Source organism: Acanthopagrus latus, chromosome 23 (genome assembly GCF_904848185.1).
Source record: "Acanthopagrus latus isolate v.2019 chromosome 23, fAcaLat1.1, whole genome shotgun sequence".
In the NCBI taxonomy this organism is placed as follows: domain Eukaryota; kingdom Metazoa; phylum Chordata; class Actinopteri; order Spariformes; family Sparidae; genus Acanthopagrus; species Acanthopagrus latus.
The window spans coordinates 17,385,470-17,405,507 of record NC_051061.1 but is presented as its reverse complement, the minus strand read 5'-3'; the positions used below and the strand labels follow the sequence as shown (position 1 = coordinate 17,405,507).

Genomic DNA, 20,038 nt, shown 5'->3' with positions numbered 1-20,038 from the left:
CGTGCAACATTCAGTCTAGACATCTTCCCCATGCATGTGGGTGGGACTGACAACAGTGGCTCATGGCACAGATAATCTTGGCAAATGTCTCCCTCTAGTGTAAAAACACAGCACTGATCACATACTGCAGCACCTGTGGAGACGCAGTCTGGAAGATTTGTACGGAGAGTTTAATTCTAACGCAGCCTATAGAAGAGAACACAGATATTATGATGTCACTTGTATTTAAGTAACATACTGGTTGTGATGTTATGTTATGCTTATAGGCCTACTAACGACCAGTGATAAAATGTAACCAAGTAGATTTACTCAAGTACTGTATTTTTGGGAAGATTGTGCTTTCCCATTTTCATTTTCTGCCACTTGCATTCCACTACATTTAGGGAAATATTGCACTTTTTACTCAACTACATTTACTTGATCACTTTAACAACTAATTAATTTGCAGACTGCATACTGCATCAGAGCCACAGTTTACATAGTAAATTAATCAATTTGATCTATAATTGGATTTAAAAAAATGAGATTAAAAAAAAAATGCTGTATTTGAACACACAAAGTATATATATGCTAATATACAAATAATTGGATAATTCACACTTATTTGTCATTTTTCGTACATTACTACATGTCAATTGCACTTATTTGGAGCCAATAACAGATATATCAAGACGACCATCTTCCATTTTCTAAAAGATGCGGTCCAACTTTTACAACAGTCGAAACACGACTCACCGAATCGTATTTATCTCGGTGATCTCAATCCCAAGACGTCCGACGGTCCCTGAACGCAGCATTATTAAAAGCACGGCCCTTCTTCCGCCGCGTCAGTTCGAACATGGCGGCGCCCCATGCTGTGGTCGGAGTGGAGGCAGGCAACAGAGAAACAGAGCTGCCCGAGTCAGATCCAGCCACCGGGGAGGCGAAGAGACCTCAGTTCGGGACACGTTTCCTCACAGACCCGCGGCAGGTCTTCCAGCACAACGCATGGTCGGTAACTTGTCCCAGAAATCCAGAAGCGCAGACAGATGTTGGTGTGCATCCCTGTCAGAGCCCGTGTGTGTCCAGGCTGGGACTTTAACGTACCCACATGACAAGAACATTAGTTGGATTGATGGTCTAAGTGTCTTATAATAAGCACATGTAAACGCAGTGTTTAATAGCGATAGCTAATTCATTGATTGATTTACAGATTGTTTGTTGTTTTGTTAAGATGTTTATTAACGGGTTCATCATAATTTACATTGAAAATATAATGTATTATCAGGTCTGGTCAGAGAACGTTTCATTAACTAATGAGATAACTGAATTCCAATGAATGATACTTTGATGGTATGATGGTATCTTGCAGTATGACTCCATACTGTTATCTAAATTAAAAACATGTGGGCAGGTTTCTTCCTTTTTCTGTTAAAGTTTTTTTTTTTTTATTGTTCCTTTATTTATGTATTTATTTATTTACTTATTTATTTATTTTTGTATCATTTTGTTTGTTTGTCTGCAGGTTTTCCTTCTCTATACTGAGGCTTGAAATATACTTAGTTTTATATGCCATACAGTTAGAAATGACTTGAGGGGCAAATATGTGATTTTTTTTTTTTAGCTAGATAATAAAGACAGACATGACAATCTGAGTAGGATCATCCAGATTTTAATATTTCAATAAACTGGATCTGTTCATGCAGTTCAACCGATGACCATCATCTTCTTCTTATTGAACTCTTGCAGATATTAAGATATTTAATATTATCACCATGCTGAGTTTCATTTTGTCCCTATTTCCCAGCCCTATCAGAGTAACTCATGAAAAGCTTTACCTCTACTTATCTCAGGATTTGTAAGTGTTTCTCTTCTGCTATGTGCCACACTACATCTACCACACTGGATAATAAGATCATGTTGTCAACAGGGACAATGTGGAGTGGACTGAGGAACAGGAAGCGTCTGCTAAGAAGAAAGTCTTAGAAAACAGTCAGCCGCTACCTTCAGAGAAACAAGGTTGCGTTGATGTTAATTGTCAAGACTGCTGTTTATGTGTACGAGACATGAGTAGAACTGCTTGTAATCAGGACAGCAGTCCTGCATGTTGTGTATGCATTCTTCATACACTTAATTTGAGTGTTATGTGTGAAAAGATAAAGACATTGGCCCTGTCATTTTTAAAGAATGTTTATGTTTATGGTGTTGACACAGTGGCTACTAAATTTGTGGCTGTAAACCACTTAAAACCTCTCAAATATCATAGGAAGACTTACACTTCAGTACTATTACACCATGTAATCAGTGTCATCTGTGCATGTCTTATTATGCTGTATTAAGCCTTTTTGTGGTGGTTTGTAATCATCACAAGTTGTGCTGGATAATGACTTAACTCTGGCTGTATTTGTCATACCTTTTTTGCAGAGGAGTACGAAGGCCGGGCAAACGAGTACTGGAACGATTTTTACACAATCCACGAGAATCGTTTCTTCAAAGACCGTCACTGGCTCTTCACAGAGTTTCCAGAGCTCGCCCCACAGTGCAGCCTCAACGACGACTCCCATCCCCAGGTGTCTGGCGCAGACGACAATCAGCAGGATAGTCTGGAAAGAGAACAAAGAATAGACGTTGCAGCACTGTCTCTCACTGATGATGACGCCCCTGGCTCCTCTGCTACATATCGCATTCTGGAGGTGAGAGATTAATTTAAAAGCACGTCAACTTAACTTTAACCAGACACATTAAATGATGAGGCAAAATCTTTGCTGATGTCAGTTGTCCATCTGGTTAGTTATCTAAAAATGTTGACAGATTTCAGTGAAATCTTGTACAAAGCTAAATGTTGGATGAATTTTATAAAGAATGTCGGGAAGAATTGAAAAAAAAAGTCTAAATCTCTGATGAAATTCTGCTCTTAGAATTTTTTTTAAAAAAACCTAGCACATGTCCCATGATTAATATCCACAGATCTATTTCCAAATGCAGATAAAGTATTAGTCGTACTAGTAGAAAAATGAAGGGTCTGACTTGATACATCATCTTTAGTTGTTTACTGAAGTGAAAATGTTTCCAGCCCTCCTCTGATCATATCTCACTGATGAAGGCTGAATGGCTGCAACACCAAAACAGATGGCCAAAACACTGATTTGTTATGTCTTGAGCTTAATTTTTGGAGCATGGCTTCCACATGGATCATATTGTGGTATCCCTTATTAGTTTGCCAAATTACACCCTTCCAAACGCTTTCTGTCGAAAATAAATACAAGGTTTGTGCAGCCTTGGTAGAGAAACACATGTTCTGGTAATTTGTTGCAGTCTCTGGTTTTTGTCAGGATTCGTTTTCTTGGAACAAACGTTGCCACTACGTGTGTTTCTGTGAGACGCTGAGTGCAAAATCGAAGTAAACAAAATAAATGCCATGTCAATTGTTGTTCATTGGACAGGTTGGCTGCGGCGTAGGCAACACAGTTTTTCCAATACTGAAGACCAACAAGTAAGTGATGTCAAGGCATGATTGACAAATACTGATCTCTGCTCATGAGCTCTTTAAGTGGTAACAGCGGTGTTACTTTTTGCAGTGACCCGGGACTCTTTGTTTACTGCTGTGATTTCTCCAGCACGGCTGTGGAGTTAGTCAAGGTGAGCTGACGGTGACAAAGGAAAAAGCATCATGCGTTTATTAATGTATTCATCATTAAGGTTGTGGGGCTAACTGATGAATTGCCTTCGTTTCATCAGACTAATCCAGAATACGACCCTGGGCGCTGCCTCGCCTTTGTTCATGACTTGAGTGATGTGGAAGCCAATTATCCTGTCCCCGATGGAACCCTTGATGTTATAGTGCTAATCTTTGTCTTGTCAGCGTTGCATCCCGATAAGTAAGAACTCCTTTCTCTTTCTGTCTTCTTCACTTTGGTTTTTCGCTCACTGTGGATCAGTGTTAATGTATCGTTGGTTGTCTCAAAAGTTTCACCCTGTTTCAGGATGCAGGCATCCATCAGGAGATTAGCGCGGCTGCTGAAGCCCGGGGGAGTGATGCTGCTTAGGGACTATGGGCGCTACGATATGGCGCAGCTTCGCTTCAAGAAAGGTTCGTCAGGCTGAGGTCAAGTGAGACTCTCCCGTCCCAAAAGCTGTTCAGAATGTCCACGATTCATGGTCTGTTGCTAGTGCAGCTCCTTAGAAATGTGCTTTAAGTATGCTGCTCTTTAAAATATTGAATAATATGATGAACGTCACTTATTACAGACTTTGGTTCAATTTGTCATATTTATAATGGTATTCTGCAAATTGAAATTGCACGGCATTAATTAATGCATGTCTATTAAAAGTTTGTACTTTGTTGTAGAATAATATGTTCATTGTCTGTTTCATTTCTTTTAGGAAGGTGTCTGTCAGAAAACTTTTATGTCCGAGGCGATGGAACAAGAGTATATTTCTTCACTCAAGGTAAAAAAATAAATACATCATATTATTTATCGGATTTTGTTCTTTAATTCTACATATGAAAATATTTTGGTGCTTTTTTTTTCCCCCTCAGATGAGCTCCATGAGATGTTCACCGAGGCCGGGCTCGAGAAAGTGCAGAACCTTGTGGACAGACGGTTACAGGTGAACAGAGGCAAACAGCTCACCATGTACAGGGTGTGGATCCAGTGCAAGTACCGCAAAGCTCCAGCTCAGCCACCAGAGACAGAGGGCTGAGGCACAGGAGAGACCCTGACCTTCCACCCCACAGAGACCAGGGGCCAGTGCTGGTTTCTGAGGATGTATGGGACTTGAGAATCCCCACTGTGATCTGGATAAAGGGGACGCAATTGGATACTTAAATGCTGTAAAAGCCTTAACACCAATCAACTCGAGTGACAGTTTCTCATTTTGTGCCGATGAGCTCAGTAATCCGAGAAAAGGGCTGGTTACCCCTGATGAAGTGTTTCTATTCTGTCTGATGCTGTTTTTAATGAGCAGACGTTTTGAAAGAAACTGCATGATTTTTAAGATAACTTCATGACACTTTTGTACGTGCAAATCGAATAAAAATCTGAAATCTACATCTTTTATCAACTCTGGTAATGAAGTAATTAGTTAATTCACAAGCTATTCCTTGCTTCCAATCACAGTCTGACTTGTGCCTCAGTGGTAACTTGGGAAACAAGTATTTGGTCGTTTGTTAATATTATATAAGTACAGTATGTGGGCGTGAACATCATGGAAATGGCCACTTTGTGATAAGTGATGATTTTGGTGGTTGTGTGGGTGGGCGCTGTTAAATGGTATTGTGTACAGAGGGATTTGCCATTGGTCCAGACAAGAGATTTGGGGCAGGCGTGGACTGAACGAAGGTGAAAAATACTTGAACAATCTCACGAGAAAATATGAGATTTTACTGATTATTGTTTACATTGCAAAAACATGAGAACCGAACCGAATCGATCCGGATTCAACTGAAACGCTTGCAACAGCACAACTTCCGAAACAGACTGGGCTTCTCCCCTGCGGCGAGGAAGACGACTGGGGCCGAACTTTGTTTTGATCGCGCTGAAAGCCAGGACCCGAAATTCATCTCACCACCGGGGGAGAAAAAGATAGGGGTAACGTTAACTGCCGCTAGCCTGAAGACGGCATATATTTATACCTGGTTGGAAAAAGAAGCTGAATCTCGAGGGTCGCCATTGTGTGGAAGGAGACACCCGACATAGGCACGATATGGTCCTTGGAGAGATGGATGCGATGGGGATCCCCGTTTAAGGAGCAGAGCAAGGCGGCTTTGGGATACCCGGAGTTGTCGAGGCCTCCGAGGGAATCCTCCGTCGTCTACCGTCAGCCACACCGCCCGCTCCCGTGCCTTGATCGTTAACAATCAACACGCGAGGGACGCGGCTGTTGATGTGGCCTAGCCTGGGAGGGTCTGTCGAGCGCCGGGGAAACAACGGGGACGGTTTCAGGGTTAACAACAGGCCCTCCGGAGGACCGAAGACATATTAAATTGCAGTAAGTATCCCGTTAGGTTGTCGAATTACAGAATATATGTGGACAGTGGTCTTGTTTCAGTGGGGACGAGCGTCGTGGCATGAGCACCTGACAACACAGAACCGAGAAGATGCTTCTTTTTGATGGACGAGTTAACGTTAGCCTGTTAGCCACCTAAGGCTAGCGTGTGTTTGTATATTAATTTACTGCTTCGAGTGACAGCTTACGTCGTCACATAATTGGACAAATGTGACTGAGCCTTTATCATTTACCGTTTGCCTTGTTTAGGTACGTAATTGACAAAATCGGGTCCAATGTTGCTAGCTAACGCTAACCGTTAGCTCTGATTGCAATGCTAAGTGATGGCCAAGATCGGCAGTCTTGTTAGCTCATGTCCCCAAATGTTAGCAAGCCACCTCGCTGATAATTCACTGCTGATGTCGAGAACATTGTTGCTGTTCATTATAATATTAATTGAGCCAGTAAACCAAATTCTGAGTAAAGTTACACTGGGGTAAGGACAATAATGTATGTTGATGTACACTGTCCATTTAACCTATGTAAGCCATAGATAACAGACATGGCAGTCAATGTTGGGTGTGTAACTTAGACGTTAACCTTTCCACAAGCTAACAAGCTGTGCTACTTATTGTCTGTAACGGCCGTTTCCATTGCTGTGAGTATACTTGGCAGTCCCTCCATTAGTGACCTTTCATAACTCCAGCGCCATGTAGCTTAGGCCTATAATGCCAGGGTGTTATCACATGATGCTATAATTTTCTAGACAATGACTCTACACATCTGGCCTACATCTTTAATGCATATTTGATATCTCCTATTGGCTACAATCTGGGTCAGATTGGGCACTTTAGTACTGTATTTACCTGGAGTACTCAGGTTTCATGGCCAGTGCTTGTTGAACACACATGATAGTGGAAAACATTATTGTCAGGCTTATTGATGACTCAGAACAGGAATTTTCCACATCCATATAGCTAAAAACAGCCATGACTCATCACAACCAATGCTTTTGAAACAGGGATCCGTCACTCCCACTTGAATATACCAGACCCCAAAAATGCCTTCCTTAATCTGTGCTCTTGTCTCTGCAGCCATGATGGAAGAACTGCATAGCCTGGACCCCCGACGGCAGGAGCTGTTGGAGGCTCGCTTCACTGGGGTCGGTGTTGCAAAGGTTTGTGTTGTCACAGCAGATGTCACTGAGGTGGAGCATGAGGACTCTCTCCAGTCAAAGTGCTAATAATCACAGATTTTCTTCATTACACATTTTTGTAAATATCTTCCTTTCTTTGTCTCACTCCGCCTCAGTATCATTCTGCCGTTTTGGCCTGGACAAGCTTGGCCCCACTCCTTTTCTTTGTCTGTCTCTGGAGAAGGTTGAGCTATGTCTGTGTTTTTTGGCTGGTGTGATATGGCATCTCTCCCTGGCTCATGATGTAGTGGCTGTATATGCAAGTAGCGATGCCTGCCAAAAAGGCCACAGACAGGACAGGGGTGGTAGGGGGAGGAGGAGTGAAGGCAGAGGAGGAATGCAGAAATAGTTCTTGACCAGGTGTGAGCGGAGGCAGCATTTAGCCTTCCAGCCTCTTGCTCGCTACACGGATGGAGCTGTCTTTGTGGAAGGTGATCTTGGAACAGTTACGGAGCGAGAGTCAGCGCCAGGAGTGGGCCCCGTGCCAGCCATAGGCAGAGCTGAGCCCAGAGCATGGCATGGCTGCTGCCGCAGAGAAAATGGCGGCTCTCGGTAAGGCACTATGCCACAGCCACCCCGTATGACGAGGGATGCAATGTGGGTAGGGGGCGAAGTGAGAGAGAAGTGTGTCAACAAATGGCTATGAAGAAATATGGGTTGGTGGTCTAAAAGCCTGTCAATGTCGCAGAGCAGCTTAGAGGCTTTTTTTATGACCTTGAACATCCCTGTGCCACTGCTCCTCTCCTGTCAAAAAGGGGGGAAATTGCTATCCTTCTTTGCTAAGGGCAAAGAGTGAGAACACTTTTGGATAATGGAACAGAGAGGGCTTACTCATTGTTGAAAAAGTATGTTTCCTTTTAAAAAAGTCTGATCAAACCAACCAAGATATCTCATGAAGGAGGGGTAAAATCAAGCTGTCGCTCTTAGATCAAGCTGAGCATCTTTCACCAGCTTTCTCCAGAGAGAGAAGAAAAGAACGGTTAAGACTGCGGTGAACAGGAGAAAACTGTATGACATTATCTAAAGGTGACAGACGGAGAGAGAGGAATATTTCCTCAGCAGCATGCCTAATGTTCAGCCATTTTAGGAGGGTTCAGCAAGAGAGCTCTAGTGTGCTCTGAATGACTAAGTATCTCCCCCTGATTGGACAGTGCCTGCTGAATTCTGATGTGATTCATTTGACTGACAGGCATCACCTAGGGAACCAGCATTAGGACTGATGCCGGTCTAGATTCAGTGGGAAGTTAATGGTGACGGTGTTTCACCAAACCTCCGATTTCGTTCCTTTTTCCCATTTCTCACCCATTTTAGTCTGCTCTCCAACTCTATGTGCACTCTCTACAACGTGTGCACATACAAAACAATTGTGTGTGTGTGTGCACATTTTGGAGAAAGTATTTCTCAAATGAATATCTCTTGCATGTTTTTATGCATTTTTGTATTTAATTGCCCTGTGTGCTTCATTTTTGGTGCTTTTACCTCCTCTTAACAGGGTTCGGGTCAGAATCAGAATGAGTCATCCAATCAGAGTCTATGCAGTGTGGGCTCGCTTAGTGACAAGGAGCTAGAGGTTTGTCTCTGTCACATACGAACAGGATTTTTATGTCAACCGTCTCTCTTGAGTCACTTCATTAAACATGTGATTTATTTGCACTACCTTTCTGACAGACTCCTGAGAAAAAAGCGAATGACCAGAGAGTGAGAAAACGGAAAGCAGACCATTTTGACAGCAGTCAAGGTAGGATTGTCCCACTGACTAGGTCCTCTTGCTTGTCATCAAACCACATATCACCCTGTCTCTGAACTCTCTGCCTCTGTCTTCTAGGTAAAGGAGCAAGGGGACATAAAATTAGTGATTATTTTGAGGTAAGTGGCAGAAAACTCTTTCTTTGTTGTACTGAGTGGGAATCCAACAGACTCCCTTGTTTTATAAAAATGCTTCAGTATTTCAGTAGCCTTTCATGCTTACTTTCTAACCTCCTTTTTGCCACCTTCATCTTCATTAAGCTACTTTCCTCCTTTTTCTCTCTTTTCTTGTCTGTCAGTTTGCGGGAGGTAGCGGTCCTGGTACCAGCCCTGCCAGGGGAATTCCACCAGTTGTCCGCTCTTCCCCACAACACTCCCTCTCCAACCCCCCTGTCACGGTGAGCTTGTTTGCTCTATGGTCTGTCTCGTGCTCTTTTTTTTTTTTTTCTAAATCTCTTATCACTCTGTCCTGTCATTCTGACATTCACGCTTGTTATTAACACCAAGAGGTCCAACTTCTTTACAGGTAGAAGGAATCTTGTATCATCTTCGGCCAAAATGCAGAGAAAAGATAAACCAAGGAAAGCAAAAATGATGGAGAACGTATTGCAGAAAATTATTACTGATGCAAATGGACCCTGATGTATGCACATACTGCAGTCAAATGACTGTAGAATTGAGATGAACCCTTTAGTCATGCCTTTTGGTCTTTGATTCTCTTTTTGAGACTGGGGGCTTTAACATATTTTCAAGTCAAAAGAATCACCTTGAAACGAATTTGAAAGTTGTAGACTGCTTTTTCTTTGAGAGATTAACCCAGTCTCGCATCCTTCGAGTGGTCGGTCTCATGTTTTTTCATGAGTGGATTCATTTTGCAATTTGATGAAATGTAGACATCCAGATATGTATGTATGTGCAAGATTTTTATTGGATGAATGTTTCTGCCTCCCAGGTGCAGCAGGGAAGCCCCTCCTCTGTAAGCTCGGTCAACACTGAGCACTCGTCATGTTCACTGAAGCCTGCTGTTCTTCACATGCTCCACAAAGCCACACAGGTACTTGCATTGAGATCAGGGCTGGTTGGGATACAAACCAATAAATTACAAGAATTGTCAGCACTTTAAAGAGTTTGCTAGCTTGGACTACTTGTTGTGCTACAGTTTTCACTGATACAGAATGCGTTATTAAACTAAACTCTTCTTTTGTACTCACTGTACCCTGTAGTCTGACCTTACTGTAGAGAAACTAACAGCAATGGAGAACAACAAGAACTCTGACCTGGAGAAGAAGGAGGGACGAATAGACGATTTGCTGCGGGTACTAATCTCATTACATTTCATCCCTGCTACTCTACTTTCCATTTTCAGTTTTTTGATGTTCTGTGCGGTGATTTTCACTCAGGGCATGTTAGAGATTACACTATATCTGTCTGTAAAAGTAAAATAATTACTTTTGAATACTTTTTTACCCAACGTTTTCCTGCTTGATTGTCCACTCTACTCCAGGCTAACTGTGATCTGAGGAGACAGATTGATGAACAGCAGAGGATGCTGGAACGATACAAGGAACGCCTAAATAAGTGTGTCACCATGTCCAAGAAGCTGTTGATTGAAAAAGTATGTTCACCTAATAGCACTGTGACTTATTCTCAGTGATTAACTCTAAAGTCAGTTTTTCAAGTCATTTTGTGGGTTTTTGATTTGAGCTAGTTTTAGAAACCACATGGAATCACCAGCAGTGGTTTGATGCCTGCATTTATCTGCCCTTCCTCCAGTCAAAACAGGAGAAGATGGCGTGCCGGGACAAAAGCATGCAGGACAGGCTTCGACTGGGTCACTTCACCACAGTGAGACATGGAGCGTCTTTTACTGAGCAGTGGACAGATGGATATGCCTTCCAAAACCTTATCAAGTGAGGACTTTGTTTTTCATTTTAATCATTTTTAAGTAGCTGTGCTAGTTGAAGAGGCGAAACCGCTTCAACATAATCCTCTGTAAGTCTGTTTCAAACTGGGTATATATTAATGTATGTGAAAATCCCTTTCTTGCAACTTAAATGATATATCTTTGCATTTAAGACAACAAATTGTGGCAGTGTATATTACATTAATTGCAGTATAATGTCCCTGAAATGATTCAATTACTTACATGTGTCAATACAGAGACTTAAAATCTGTGTGTCAGTTATTTGACACTACTTTACTTGAGCACATCCTTCATAGAAGATATAAAGGCACCATCTCAACCAGGGAACCAGGGGGCTTGGTCATAAATACATTAGGTCTGTATTTTCACTGCAATATTTAATCTATTTTCAGACAACAAGAAAGGATCAACTCCCAGCGAGAGGACATTGAAAGACAGAGGAAGCTGCTGGCCAAACGCAAACCGCCCTCCATGGCCCAGACTCCACCGCCAAGCTTGGAGCAAAACAAACGCAAAAGCAAGACCAATGGAACTGAAAGTGAAGCGTACGATGTTTTTGTTTGTTATTCGTCTTCTATTTTAATCCCCCTGATTTTTCCCATGCAGGCATTTTTGGAGTTGCACTGATGTTGGTTCTGTGTGCTTGCAGGTTATCACAGGCAGAGTACCATGAGCAAGAGGAAATCTTTAAACTAAGACTAGGCCATCTTAAGAAGGTAATTTATAACCATTTTTTGTTTAAGATGATGACAACAGAATGCGTATTGTTGTTGTTTTATTATTTGTTAATGGGTTTGGATATTATTTTATTGCCCATCGCAGGAGGAGGCAGAGATCCAGGCGGAGCTGGAGAGATTGGAGCGAGTGCGGAACCTGCACATTCGCGAGCTAAAAAGGATCCACAATGAGGATAATTCTCAGTATGATCTCTTCTTATGTGGTCCTTTTGATGGTGTATCAATTGATGTGATCCTCTGCTCTTTTCATTTATACATTTGAATTTGATTCTCATCCTGTGCAGATTCAAAGATCACCCTACGTTAAATGACCGATACCTGCTACTCCATTTACTTGGCAGAGGAGGTTTCAGTGAAGTTTACAAGGTGAGTGAAATCTTTCCCGATTAGGTCAGAGCTACTTCTTTTTTGAAAGGAGTTTATACACTGTAAAAACATTTATTTAAAAAAAGAAAGAAAAAAAAAATAGTTCAGTGAAGAGCTTTGCCAAAACTTCTTGTATATAAGACAGAGAAAGGGCAGCATTGGTATTCAGTTGTTACAGTTGATTTACAAACTATATTATAAAAAAATGAACGATTTTACTATCCTGCAGACTAGGTTTGTAATAAACGATTTTTTAATGCTGCTTAAAAAAGTTATTTAAGTTATTTAATTTTTGAAGTCAGATTGTGATGCTTCACTTGTAAAAACGTACTTGTATTATTTAAGTGAATGCAGTGGCTGCCCATACTTTGGAAAATATTTGAGGATTTATGTTTCATTACATTACACTAAGCTGACATCATCAACATTTCACAAGTAAATGATTGTGCCAGAATGTGAGAGTTGTTCCAAGAATCTGCTGTCATCACTATAAAAATGATGAATGATCAGAGGCTCTTTATATGAAGCAAGAGTCTCACTGGAGCTTAAACAAAGTGATGCCAAATGCAGTTCCTAACTAACCGGAGACATTTATTTTCCAGGCCTTTGACTTAACAGAGCAAAGGTATGTTGCGGTCAAAATCCACCAGTTAAACAAGAACTGGAGGGATGAGAAGAAGGAAAATTATCACAAGTAAGTGCAAATTTTGGCCACGATTGATGTTCTGTTCGTCCTTGATTAACTGCAGTCACTGTTTTAATTAAAATGATTAGTGCAACTATTGAGAACATTCTTTGTTTCAGACATGCGTGCAGAGAATATAGAATCCATAAAGAGCTGGACCACCCACGAATAGTTAAACTCTACGACTACTTTTCGCTTGACACTGACTCGTAAGTCATTCCATTTTTAAACAAATGTGTCCCTCCCATAACATACTGACATTTTTACAGTTTTGTCCATTTTGAGCCAAATCCCAAAATTTTCAGTGTGCAGAGCTATAACTTTGTTTTGATTGGATGTAACATTTCCTGCCACGCTGGTTAAATGCTTCTCCCTTGTTGTAGGTTCTGCACAGTTCTGGAGTACTGTGAGGGCAACGACTTGGACTTCTACCTGAAGCAGCACAAGCTTATGTCAGAGAAAGAGGGCCGCTCCATCATCATGCAGATTGTTAACGCCCTCAAGTACCTCAATGAGATCAGACCGCCCATTATCCACTACGACCTTAAACCTGGTGGGTCTCTACTCCACAATATGCCTCAAACTCCAACAGTTTGCTTGGTCTTGTTTCAGAGTTCACGGCACAGCTCTATTTAAAATGAAATGATCACAAATAATTTAATTTTAATCAAGCACTTGACACGCTTCTACAGCTATATTTGTGTTGATAAGAGTTTTATATCCTGGTTCCCGTGGTACCCAACACTGGTTATTTGCAAGCAGCTAAAAGCAGAGGCGCAGAATGTGATTGTTGGCCCGATTATAGCTACGATTTGGTCATTGCAGCTGACTGAACCAATCAGGCTGAGTAGGAAATTTGGGCCAGAAGTTGTTGACAGTGAAAACATAGAATCATACAGTTTAATGGTTTGGCTGCCCATTGATTCATCAAGATTTGATTTCAGCATTTTTAATGTTTACACAGGAACACAGACAATCATCATGCATTCAACAAAAGTGAATCATTCAAAGTATGATTCTCATTTTTGACTTTAAAAGATGATATAAATCTGAACAATGCCGACATCTTACTTGCCTGTAAAAATCTATTCCTTTTCCTAATCAGGTAACATCCTATTGGTGAACGGCACTGCCTGCGGGGAGATCAAGATCACAGACTTCGGCTTGTCGAAGATCATGGATGACGACAGCTACAACTCAGTGGACGGGATGGAGCTGACGTCACAGGGAGCAGGGACGTACTGGTAAGATTTACACTGGAAGATGACACACTGCCGCAGTGGTGCCATCATCTGCGATATAATAAATTCTGCTTTTTATTTTTACAACTGGACATTGGTCCTCAAAGGGTAAATTTATGTCTGTGTGGAAATATTTCTTTTTGCCATAGTGGTTTCACACAGAGCAGTAAAAGTCATCATTGTGGTGTCTGGACATTTTTATTTTATGCGTTTAATGCTATTTGAATGCTTTCAATCTGACTTCACGCCACCAAACCAACATTTAATGTCAAAAATGGCTGTTATATTTACACACACACACACACACACACACTCGTTGGTAAATTCCCTTCAGATCACTTAAAAAATACTGAAGCTGTGAGTTTTAAGCTTGGCACATAGAGCCGTGTGCTACATGGTTACTACATCTGACAGCACACATGATTGATTGTAGTTCGTCAGATGCAGTACTCCCGGCTAAACGGTTTTTCGTGGCTCTTGGGATTTCTTTGCGCTGGCGATGGAAGAGATGATAAATAGATTGCAAAGAGTAGAGCTTGTGTCATGAGATAATGCAAGTTGCAGACATGACTTATTAAACAGAAAAAGTCGTATCATAATTACATAACACTAAATACCTCAGCATTTTTGAAACTGATTCAGTGTTGAAAAGTATCCCTGTCTATTGTTTTTTATTTACAGGAAGTTAAATTCTTTGTTTGTTTTGGCTAAAAGACTCTCAGTGCAGCACCAGATCATTGTGTTGTGTTTTTTTTTTATCCTCTGTAGTTGTAGTATTACAGAGGTGTGTCTTGGTATATGGATATACAAAGTTTCAATTTCTGTTTGTTGACACTTACTGCCTCGTGTACACTTGTACAAAGTTGTAATTGGGTTGAGGACCACCTGTCGTACAGAGTTGACTATAATTATGGTGATGTTAATTAATGAGGCAGAGAGCTGGCATTATTGTAAAAAAAAAAATATCCTTCCACAACACTCAACTCTTCAGTCTACAACATGTACATTGAATCTTGACAGCAAAATGTAATCTGTTGAAACTGATTAGTTTAATATGGCTCTCCATTTATGCATCAGGTATCTGCCCCCTGAGTGCTTTGTGGTTGGGAAGGAACCACCCAAAATCTCCAACAAGGTGGACGTGTGGTCTGTGGGAGTCATTTTCTACCAGTGTTTGTACGGCCGCAAGGTAAGAAGCACACACGGGATGAAATATGTTGTAACAAGATATTTGAGCAATCTATGAATTTTAAAGTTGCATTTTTTTACTCTTCTGTGACAAAACTGTAACAGGGACACTAGGATTAATTTAAAATGTTATTAACATAATTACGGTTTTTCAATGTTGAGATTAGATTTTTAGACAATAAGATTACAGTACTTTTATGATGGACAGTGTACTTATACTCAACACACTTTAATTCTTACTATTCTCTTTTTTACTTTTTTAATTTAATGTTTTTTTGTGAGTTAGTAACACTTCTTCTCTTTGCTCTCTAGCCCTTCGGCCACAACCAGTCCCAGCAGGACATCCTGCAGGAGAACACCATACTGAAGGCAACAGATGTGCAGTTTCCCCCTAAACCAGTAGTCACACCTGAAGCTAAGGTACTGAACTCTCTCACCTCACTGCTGTTGTTTTTTCTGTTTTAATGTTTGGGTTTGGATTTTCCACTCCCACAATACCCTCCTTGTAATCGCTCATATCAACACATGTTCACATAACAAAATTTGAAGGGGAAAGTTTTTATGTATACATTTATTTAGTCCTTATCTTTTTACCAAAACATTGTTAAGGCTGATATTTGCACTTAAAATTTTTATTTTCTTAGTCATTCCATTCTCATTCTGTGTCCCTCCAGGCCTTTATAAGGCGCTGTCTAGTCTACCGTAAGGAGGACCGCATCGATGTGCACCAGCTGGCCAGTGACCCCTTCCTCATGCCCCACATCCGCAAGTCGGTTGCCTCCTCGGGTACTTCGGGAATGGCAGTGGCCTCCACATCCAGCTCCTCCAACAGCAGCGCCTCAAACTGAGCCCACACCCCTTAACTGACTGATGGAAACATTTGAAAGAGTGAGGTGCGGGGGGCACCGTACTGTCCCCCCTCCCATCAGCATCCCACCTTGCCACGAAGAACCTGAGAGAAACTGGTCAGACGACGGCAAGGGGTGGGTGAGAAGTCATGGACGGGTTGTGAAGGGAGACCCACGTCACCCTTCATTCGTCTAATGTCCACCCACCCCAGCCTACCTGTCCTTCGTTCTCATAAAGGGTGGCATTGTTCTGGGGGTCAAAGCCCTGGACGACTCACACAGCATGGGGCGAGGTTTGGCACTGTGTTGGTGAAACGTGGGGTTCAGTGTTTGGGATTTTCTTTTTTCTGCTTAAAAAAGAGAAAATAAAAAGAAGTATAGAACTGCTTCAGCTTGGCCAGATGGGAAGGACTGCAGAAGGCCACATATCCATACGCACTCACACATACACACATGCATGAGCCATTCTGGTCCAAGGTAGTCTGAACTCCCCAAGCTCAAACAATTTGTTCTCATCACCCTGAACTTTACTGAGAGAACCAGTCTGGCCTGTTATCGTATTGAACCCTAAATATCTATGGCACTATGTCATCCAATCCGCTGTTCTGGGATACCCTGCCCTGCTCAAATTCCAGACCCAGATAGTTTGTGACGAGGAGGGACATAAGCTAACCCCCTTACCCTTTCCCGTCTCCTCGTCAAACTCCTGTGACCAAAGCTTATAACTTCCAGCTGGTGGCAGTGTTCCACCTCAGTTTTTATATTGAATGGTTTTAGAGTCGTGTTACTTGATATGGAGTGAAAGCTGGTGAGAAACGACCCCTTTTACATTTTTTTAAAAAACTTTTCAATTTAACCTGTTTTATGGAGAAAACTGTTGTGTTTTTCAAGTTGCCTTTAATTAGAACTGTTACTGTTTTGATTGACCCCCTACCATAAACACATATTTATTTAGGTATGTTTGAATTTATTTTTGGCCAATAAAATGCAAGGGACTGGTCTACCTAATAGTACTGTTGGGGGGAGATTGGGCCTTAGCAGAGAGTTGCATAAACCATTAAATACTATTGGTTAAAATGTGTACGTTGTTTTTTGCTTCTTATTGACTGGGCTTACATCACTGCTTTCTTCGAAGGAAAAACTTATTTTTGCAACATCGCCGGCAATGTATTCGTGAGTGAAATTAGCTTCACATATAAATCAAACAGTAAATGCATGTCAGCTCTGTTATCTAAGTGACTAAAAGGAACAAACAACTTGTTCGTTACTAGAAAACTTTGTCAATCGTGATCTAGAAGGAGCTGACTTGGATGGATTTATACAAATGTTAATGTCATGCAGCCAACAAACTGCTAAAGCATCATGGTGTTTGCTGTCTCATTCATAATTCCAGTGCTGGTCTTCAGTCACCAATGTTCAGTGTGTTCTCATTTGTTGTTTGTCTCTATGGTGACATTGAATAAATCAGACAATCCCCTAGCGCATCTTAGTACACAAACTGGTATACATATAAAACTCCATAGACCACAAATTGAATAGAATTTTCCCACCCTTTACACGGACATGTCTATTGAATGGGATACTTAAGCTTGTGGTAGTCGCGGCAGTCCTTTTCCCCCCCCCCCACTTATCCAGGCACAGCAAGGAAGTCTGGCTCTTCCCGGAGGATCCAGACGCATACGCTGCTAGATAAAGTGAATAATCTCCGCATTGTGTCCTGGGTCTACCTTGGGGCCTCTACTACTTGGACAAGCCAAGAAAACCTCCAAGGGCACATGTCTGAGTCAGTTAAGCAGGCTGTTTTTGATGTGGAGGAGAGGAAGCACCTCCGAGCTCCTTTCGGATGTAAGATCAGCCATCCTGTAGACAAAACCTATTGTGGTTGCTTTTATTCACAATCTCATTCTTTCTGTCAGTACCCATAGTTGATGGATGTAGGTGAGGTCATCTTGGAGCATAGATGAACTGGTAAATCAAAAACTTTGCTTTCCAGCGCAGCTCCTGCTTCATCATAACAGTGCGGTACGCCAGCATTACTGCTGACATCACACCAGACTGCATGCCAATCAACCATTTTACCCTCACTCGTGACGAACACCCTGAGATAACTGAACTCTTTCAGCAGAGCAGTTTTCCGGCTGAAAGCCTTGGCCTCAGACTTATTCTGTCCGCTTCGCATCCAACTGCAAACCTGGCCACTGTGTTCTGAATGTCACAGTGTGATGAAGCCAACAGAACCATCTGCAAAAAGCTGAGTGCCAGTACTGAGGTCCCCTAATCAAACGCTGACCTCCCCCAGATCGCCTTGAAATCCAGTCAATGTAAATTACAAACAGAATCAATGACAATGGATAATCCCTGCGGAGCCCAACACGCACTGGGAATCCGTTTGTCTGTCTGCCGAGAATATGGACAGCTCTCTCTGGTTGTATATGCACTGATGGGACACAGTTGGAGGCCTTGTCCCTAGGTCCACAAAAGACATGAAGACTGGATGAGCAAACTCCCATGACCCCTTTAGTAACCCAAGGCAGTAAAGGGGTGGTCCACTGTTCCACAGTTAGGGTGGAAAATGGTTCACTTCTCTTAGATCTGAGGTTTGACAACTGGTCGTTTCCAGCACTCTGTCATGAGCCTCCAGATGCTGATCAGTTAACAGCTCCACACCTTGTTTCACCTGAGTGTGCAAGACATGAACGCGGATCTGATGAAACAAGTCATCCATCAGTCTTTGGGTTTCTTTTATTGAGGTGTGACTCATAATCTGTGCTCAAACATGGTGTTTGTTCTGGCCAATCCAAGACTCTGATGGGGCAGTGAGCTGACATCCCTCGTCCCTTGACAGTCACTGGTGCATGGGGTCAGCATGACAGTGTTGGATCAAGTGTGTATTTTATTGAATAAACAAGCTGTTCTCAGAGTAAAATAATATCTCAAGAACCCTGTTTGAAGCAGGAAACGTGGCAGGGTCCTCCAAATATAAACAAAACAACATGTCATCATGTTGTCCTTTAAGGTCAGTGTGTGTATAAAGTTTGTTCAGTCATGAAAAAATAGTTTGTTTATTTGAGTTTAAGGCATAAAAATCAGTCAGTAAAGACCTACCTTTTTTTAAAATTGAAATCTAAATTTCTTTCCAAAAACTACATCGTGCACCTTTAAACTGTGACATGATTTCAACTCGAATCTAAATGGTTTCAAAGAATGCCCATCATTAGTTTAATTCTCCCAAAAGGTAAGTGAAGTAACTTTTTCCCTACAGAACATCCTGCAGTCTTATCTGCAGTATCCATCCTTTTTCTGAAGAGAAAAGACAAGGTAGCACCTGTATAATAATATTATTGGCCAGTTTATCTAACCTGTCTAAACAGTATGAGAATGACACTAAAACTTCATAAAAGTTTCTCTCCGTCTATTTCTTCTCAAAAAAAATATACACAAATATTTCTTCCCCAATGCTTTATTTACTTTTACTGCAGCGAGACTGAAAATAGCTAAAAGAAGAAACAAATACACTGAAAGCAGAAAATAACAGAAAAACAACTAAATAAAACAAAGGGAAAAAAGTAAAGCCTGTATATTTTGTGAAACAAAAAAACAAAACAAAACATTATTGTTCAGTCCTCTGGAGTCAAAACTAAATGTAGAGCTGTTATTATGTACCACATATCTGGAACAAACTCCCAGAAAACTGTGATCTGCTCCAACTATGCACACTGTGACTTCTATTCTTTATTCTCGTCTCTTTTAAACCTGTTGTTGTTCAGCTTATTTTCCTATTTTTGTTGTATCTCTTGATGTCTTCCTACTTGTTTTTCTTTTTCAAATTCATGTTAATGTAATTGCATGCCCCTGGAAATCCCTTGTGTCTGAATTGTGCCTTGTTAGATTTGATCCTCTTTTGTGAGATACGTGTCAGAGTCGTTGGGTTCTCGCTTGGTTTTTGTTGGGACCCCTCCAGCAGGCGCCTGGAGGTCCCCTTACCTCATGTTGGAGACCATACAAACACACGCACGCACGCACGCACACACATTGTTGACGTTGCTCCATTCATTTGAGTCTCATCTGACTGAGAGGCAGACGGAGCTCTAGCGGCCAAACTCACCAAATCTGCATCAGCCGTCCTCAGAGTAAAAGCGCC

General features: G+C 41.5%; 3 protein-coding genes across 4 annotated transcripts in view; 2 read left to right on the top strand and 1 right to left on the bottom strand.

Annotated features, from left to right (window-relative positions):
• The window catches only part of LOC119013409 (proline-rich protein 29-like), a 41,928-nt gene extending 39,418 nt beyond the window's left edge, over positions 1 to 2,510 (bottom strand). Inside the window, exon 1 of the mRNA XM_037087902.1 lies at positions 2,393 to 2,510. The gene's annotated coding sequence lies outside the window, so the exon portion shown is untranslated. The remainder of the gene's footprint in view (positions 1 to 2,392) is intronic.
• mettl2a (methyltransferase like 2A) lies at positions 783 to 5,039 on the top strand. The gene is made up of 9 exons (XM_037087901.1): positions 783 to 990; positions 1,910 to 1,998; positions 2,404 to 2,672; positions 3,423 to 3,472; positions 3,558 to 3,618; positions 3,718 to 3,857; positions 3,963 to 4,069; positions 4,363 to 4,428; positions 4,520 to 5,039. The coding sequence occupies exons 1-9, from the start codon at positions 839 to 841 to the stop codon at positions 4,681 to 4,683; spliced, it is 1,098 nt and encodes a 365-aa protein (XP_036943796.1). The 5' UTR covers positions 783 to 838; the 3' UTR covers positions 4,684 to 5,039.
• Positions 5,040 to 5,270: 231 nt separating this feature from the next.
• tlk2 (tousled-like kinase 2) lies at positions 5,271 to 16,980 on the top strand. Of its 2 annotated transcripts, XM_037087898.1 has the most exons (21): positions 5,271 to 5,970; positions 7,062 to 7,144; positions 8,655 to 8,732; positions 8,831 to 8,900; positions 8,988 to 9,028; positions 9,208 to 9,306; positions 9,861 to 9,962; positions 10,132 to 10,224; positions 10,413 to 10,523; positions 10,682 to 10,818; positions 11,225 to 11,377; positions 11,482 to 11,548; positions 11,655 to 11,752; positions 11,854 to 11,935; positions 12,538 to 12,629; positions 12,740 to 12,829; positions 13,004 to 13,173; positions 13,726 to 13,864; positions 14,939 to 15,050; positions 15,362 to 15,469; positions 15,724 to 16,980. In XM_037087898.1, the coding sequence occupies exons 2-21, from the start codon at positions 7,064 to 7,066 to the stop codon at positions 15,895 to 15,897; spliced, it is 2,097 nt and encodes a 698-aa protein (XP_036943793.1). In that variant the 5' UTR covers positions 5,271 to 5,970; positions 7,062 to 7,063; the 3' UTR covers positions 15,898 to 16,980. The 2 variants fall into 2 exon arrangements, with proteins under 2 accessions (XP_036943793.1, XP_036943794.1); XM_037087899.1 differs by lacking the exon at positions 9,208 to 9,306 and having other exon boundaries at positions 5,272 to 5,970.
• The last annotated feature ends 3,058 nt before the right edge of the window (positions 16,981 to 20,038 follow it).

Coding starts and splice junctions, on each gene's coding strand:
- mettl2a (XM_037087901.1), top strand. CDS start 839: ATGGCGGCGCCCCATGCTGTGGTCGGAGTGGAGGCAGGCAACAGAGAA. Junction 1,999..2,403: donor GCTACCTTCAGAGAAACAAG/GTTGCGTTGATG, acceptor CCTTTTTTGCAG/AGGAGTACGAAGGCCGGGCA. Junction 4,070..4,362: donor GCAGCTTCGCTTCAAGAAAG/GTTCGTCAGGCT, acceptor CATTTCTTTTAG/GAAGGTGTCTGTCAGAAAAC.
- tlk2 (XM_037087898.1), top strand. CDS start 7,064: ATGATGGAAGAACTGCATAGCCTGGACCCCCGACGGCAGGAGCTGTTG. Junction 10,524..10,681: donor AGAAGCTGTTGATTGAAAAA/GTATGTTCACCT, acceptor CCCTTCCTCCAG/TCAAAACAGGAGAAGATGGC. Junction 11,753..11,853: donor CACAATGAGGATAATTCTCA/GTATGATCTCTT, acceptor CATCCTGTGCAG/ATTCAAAGATCACCCTACGT.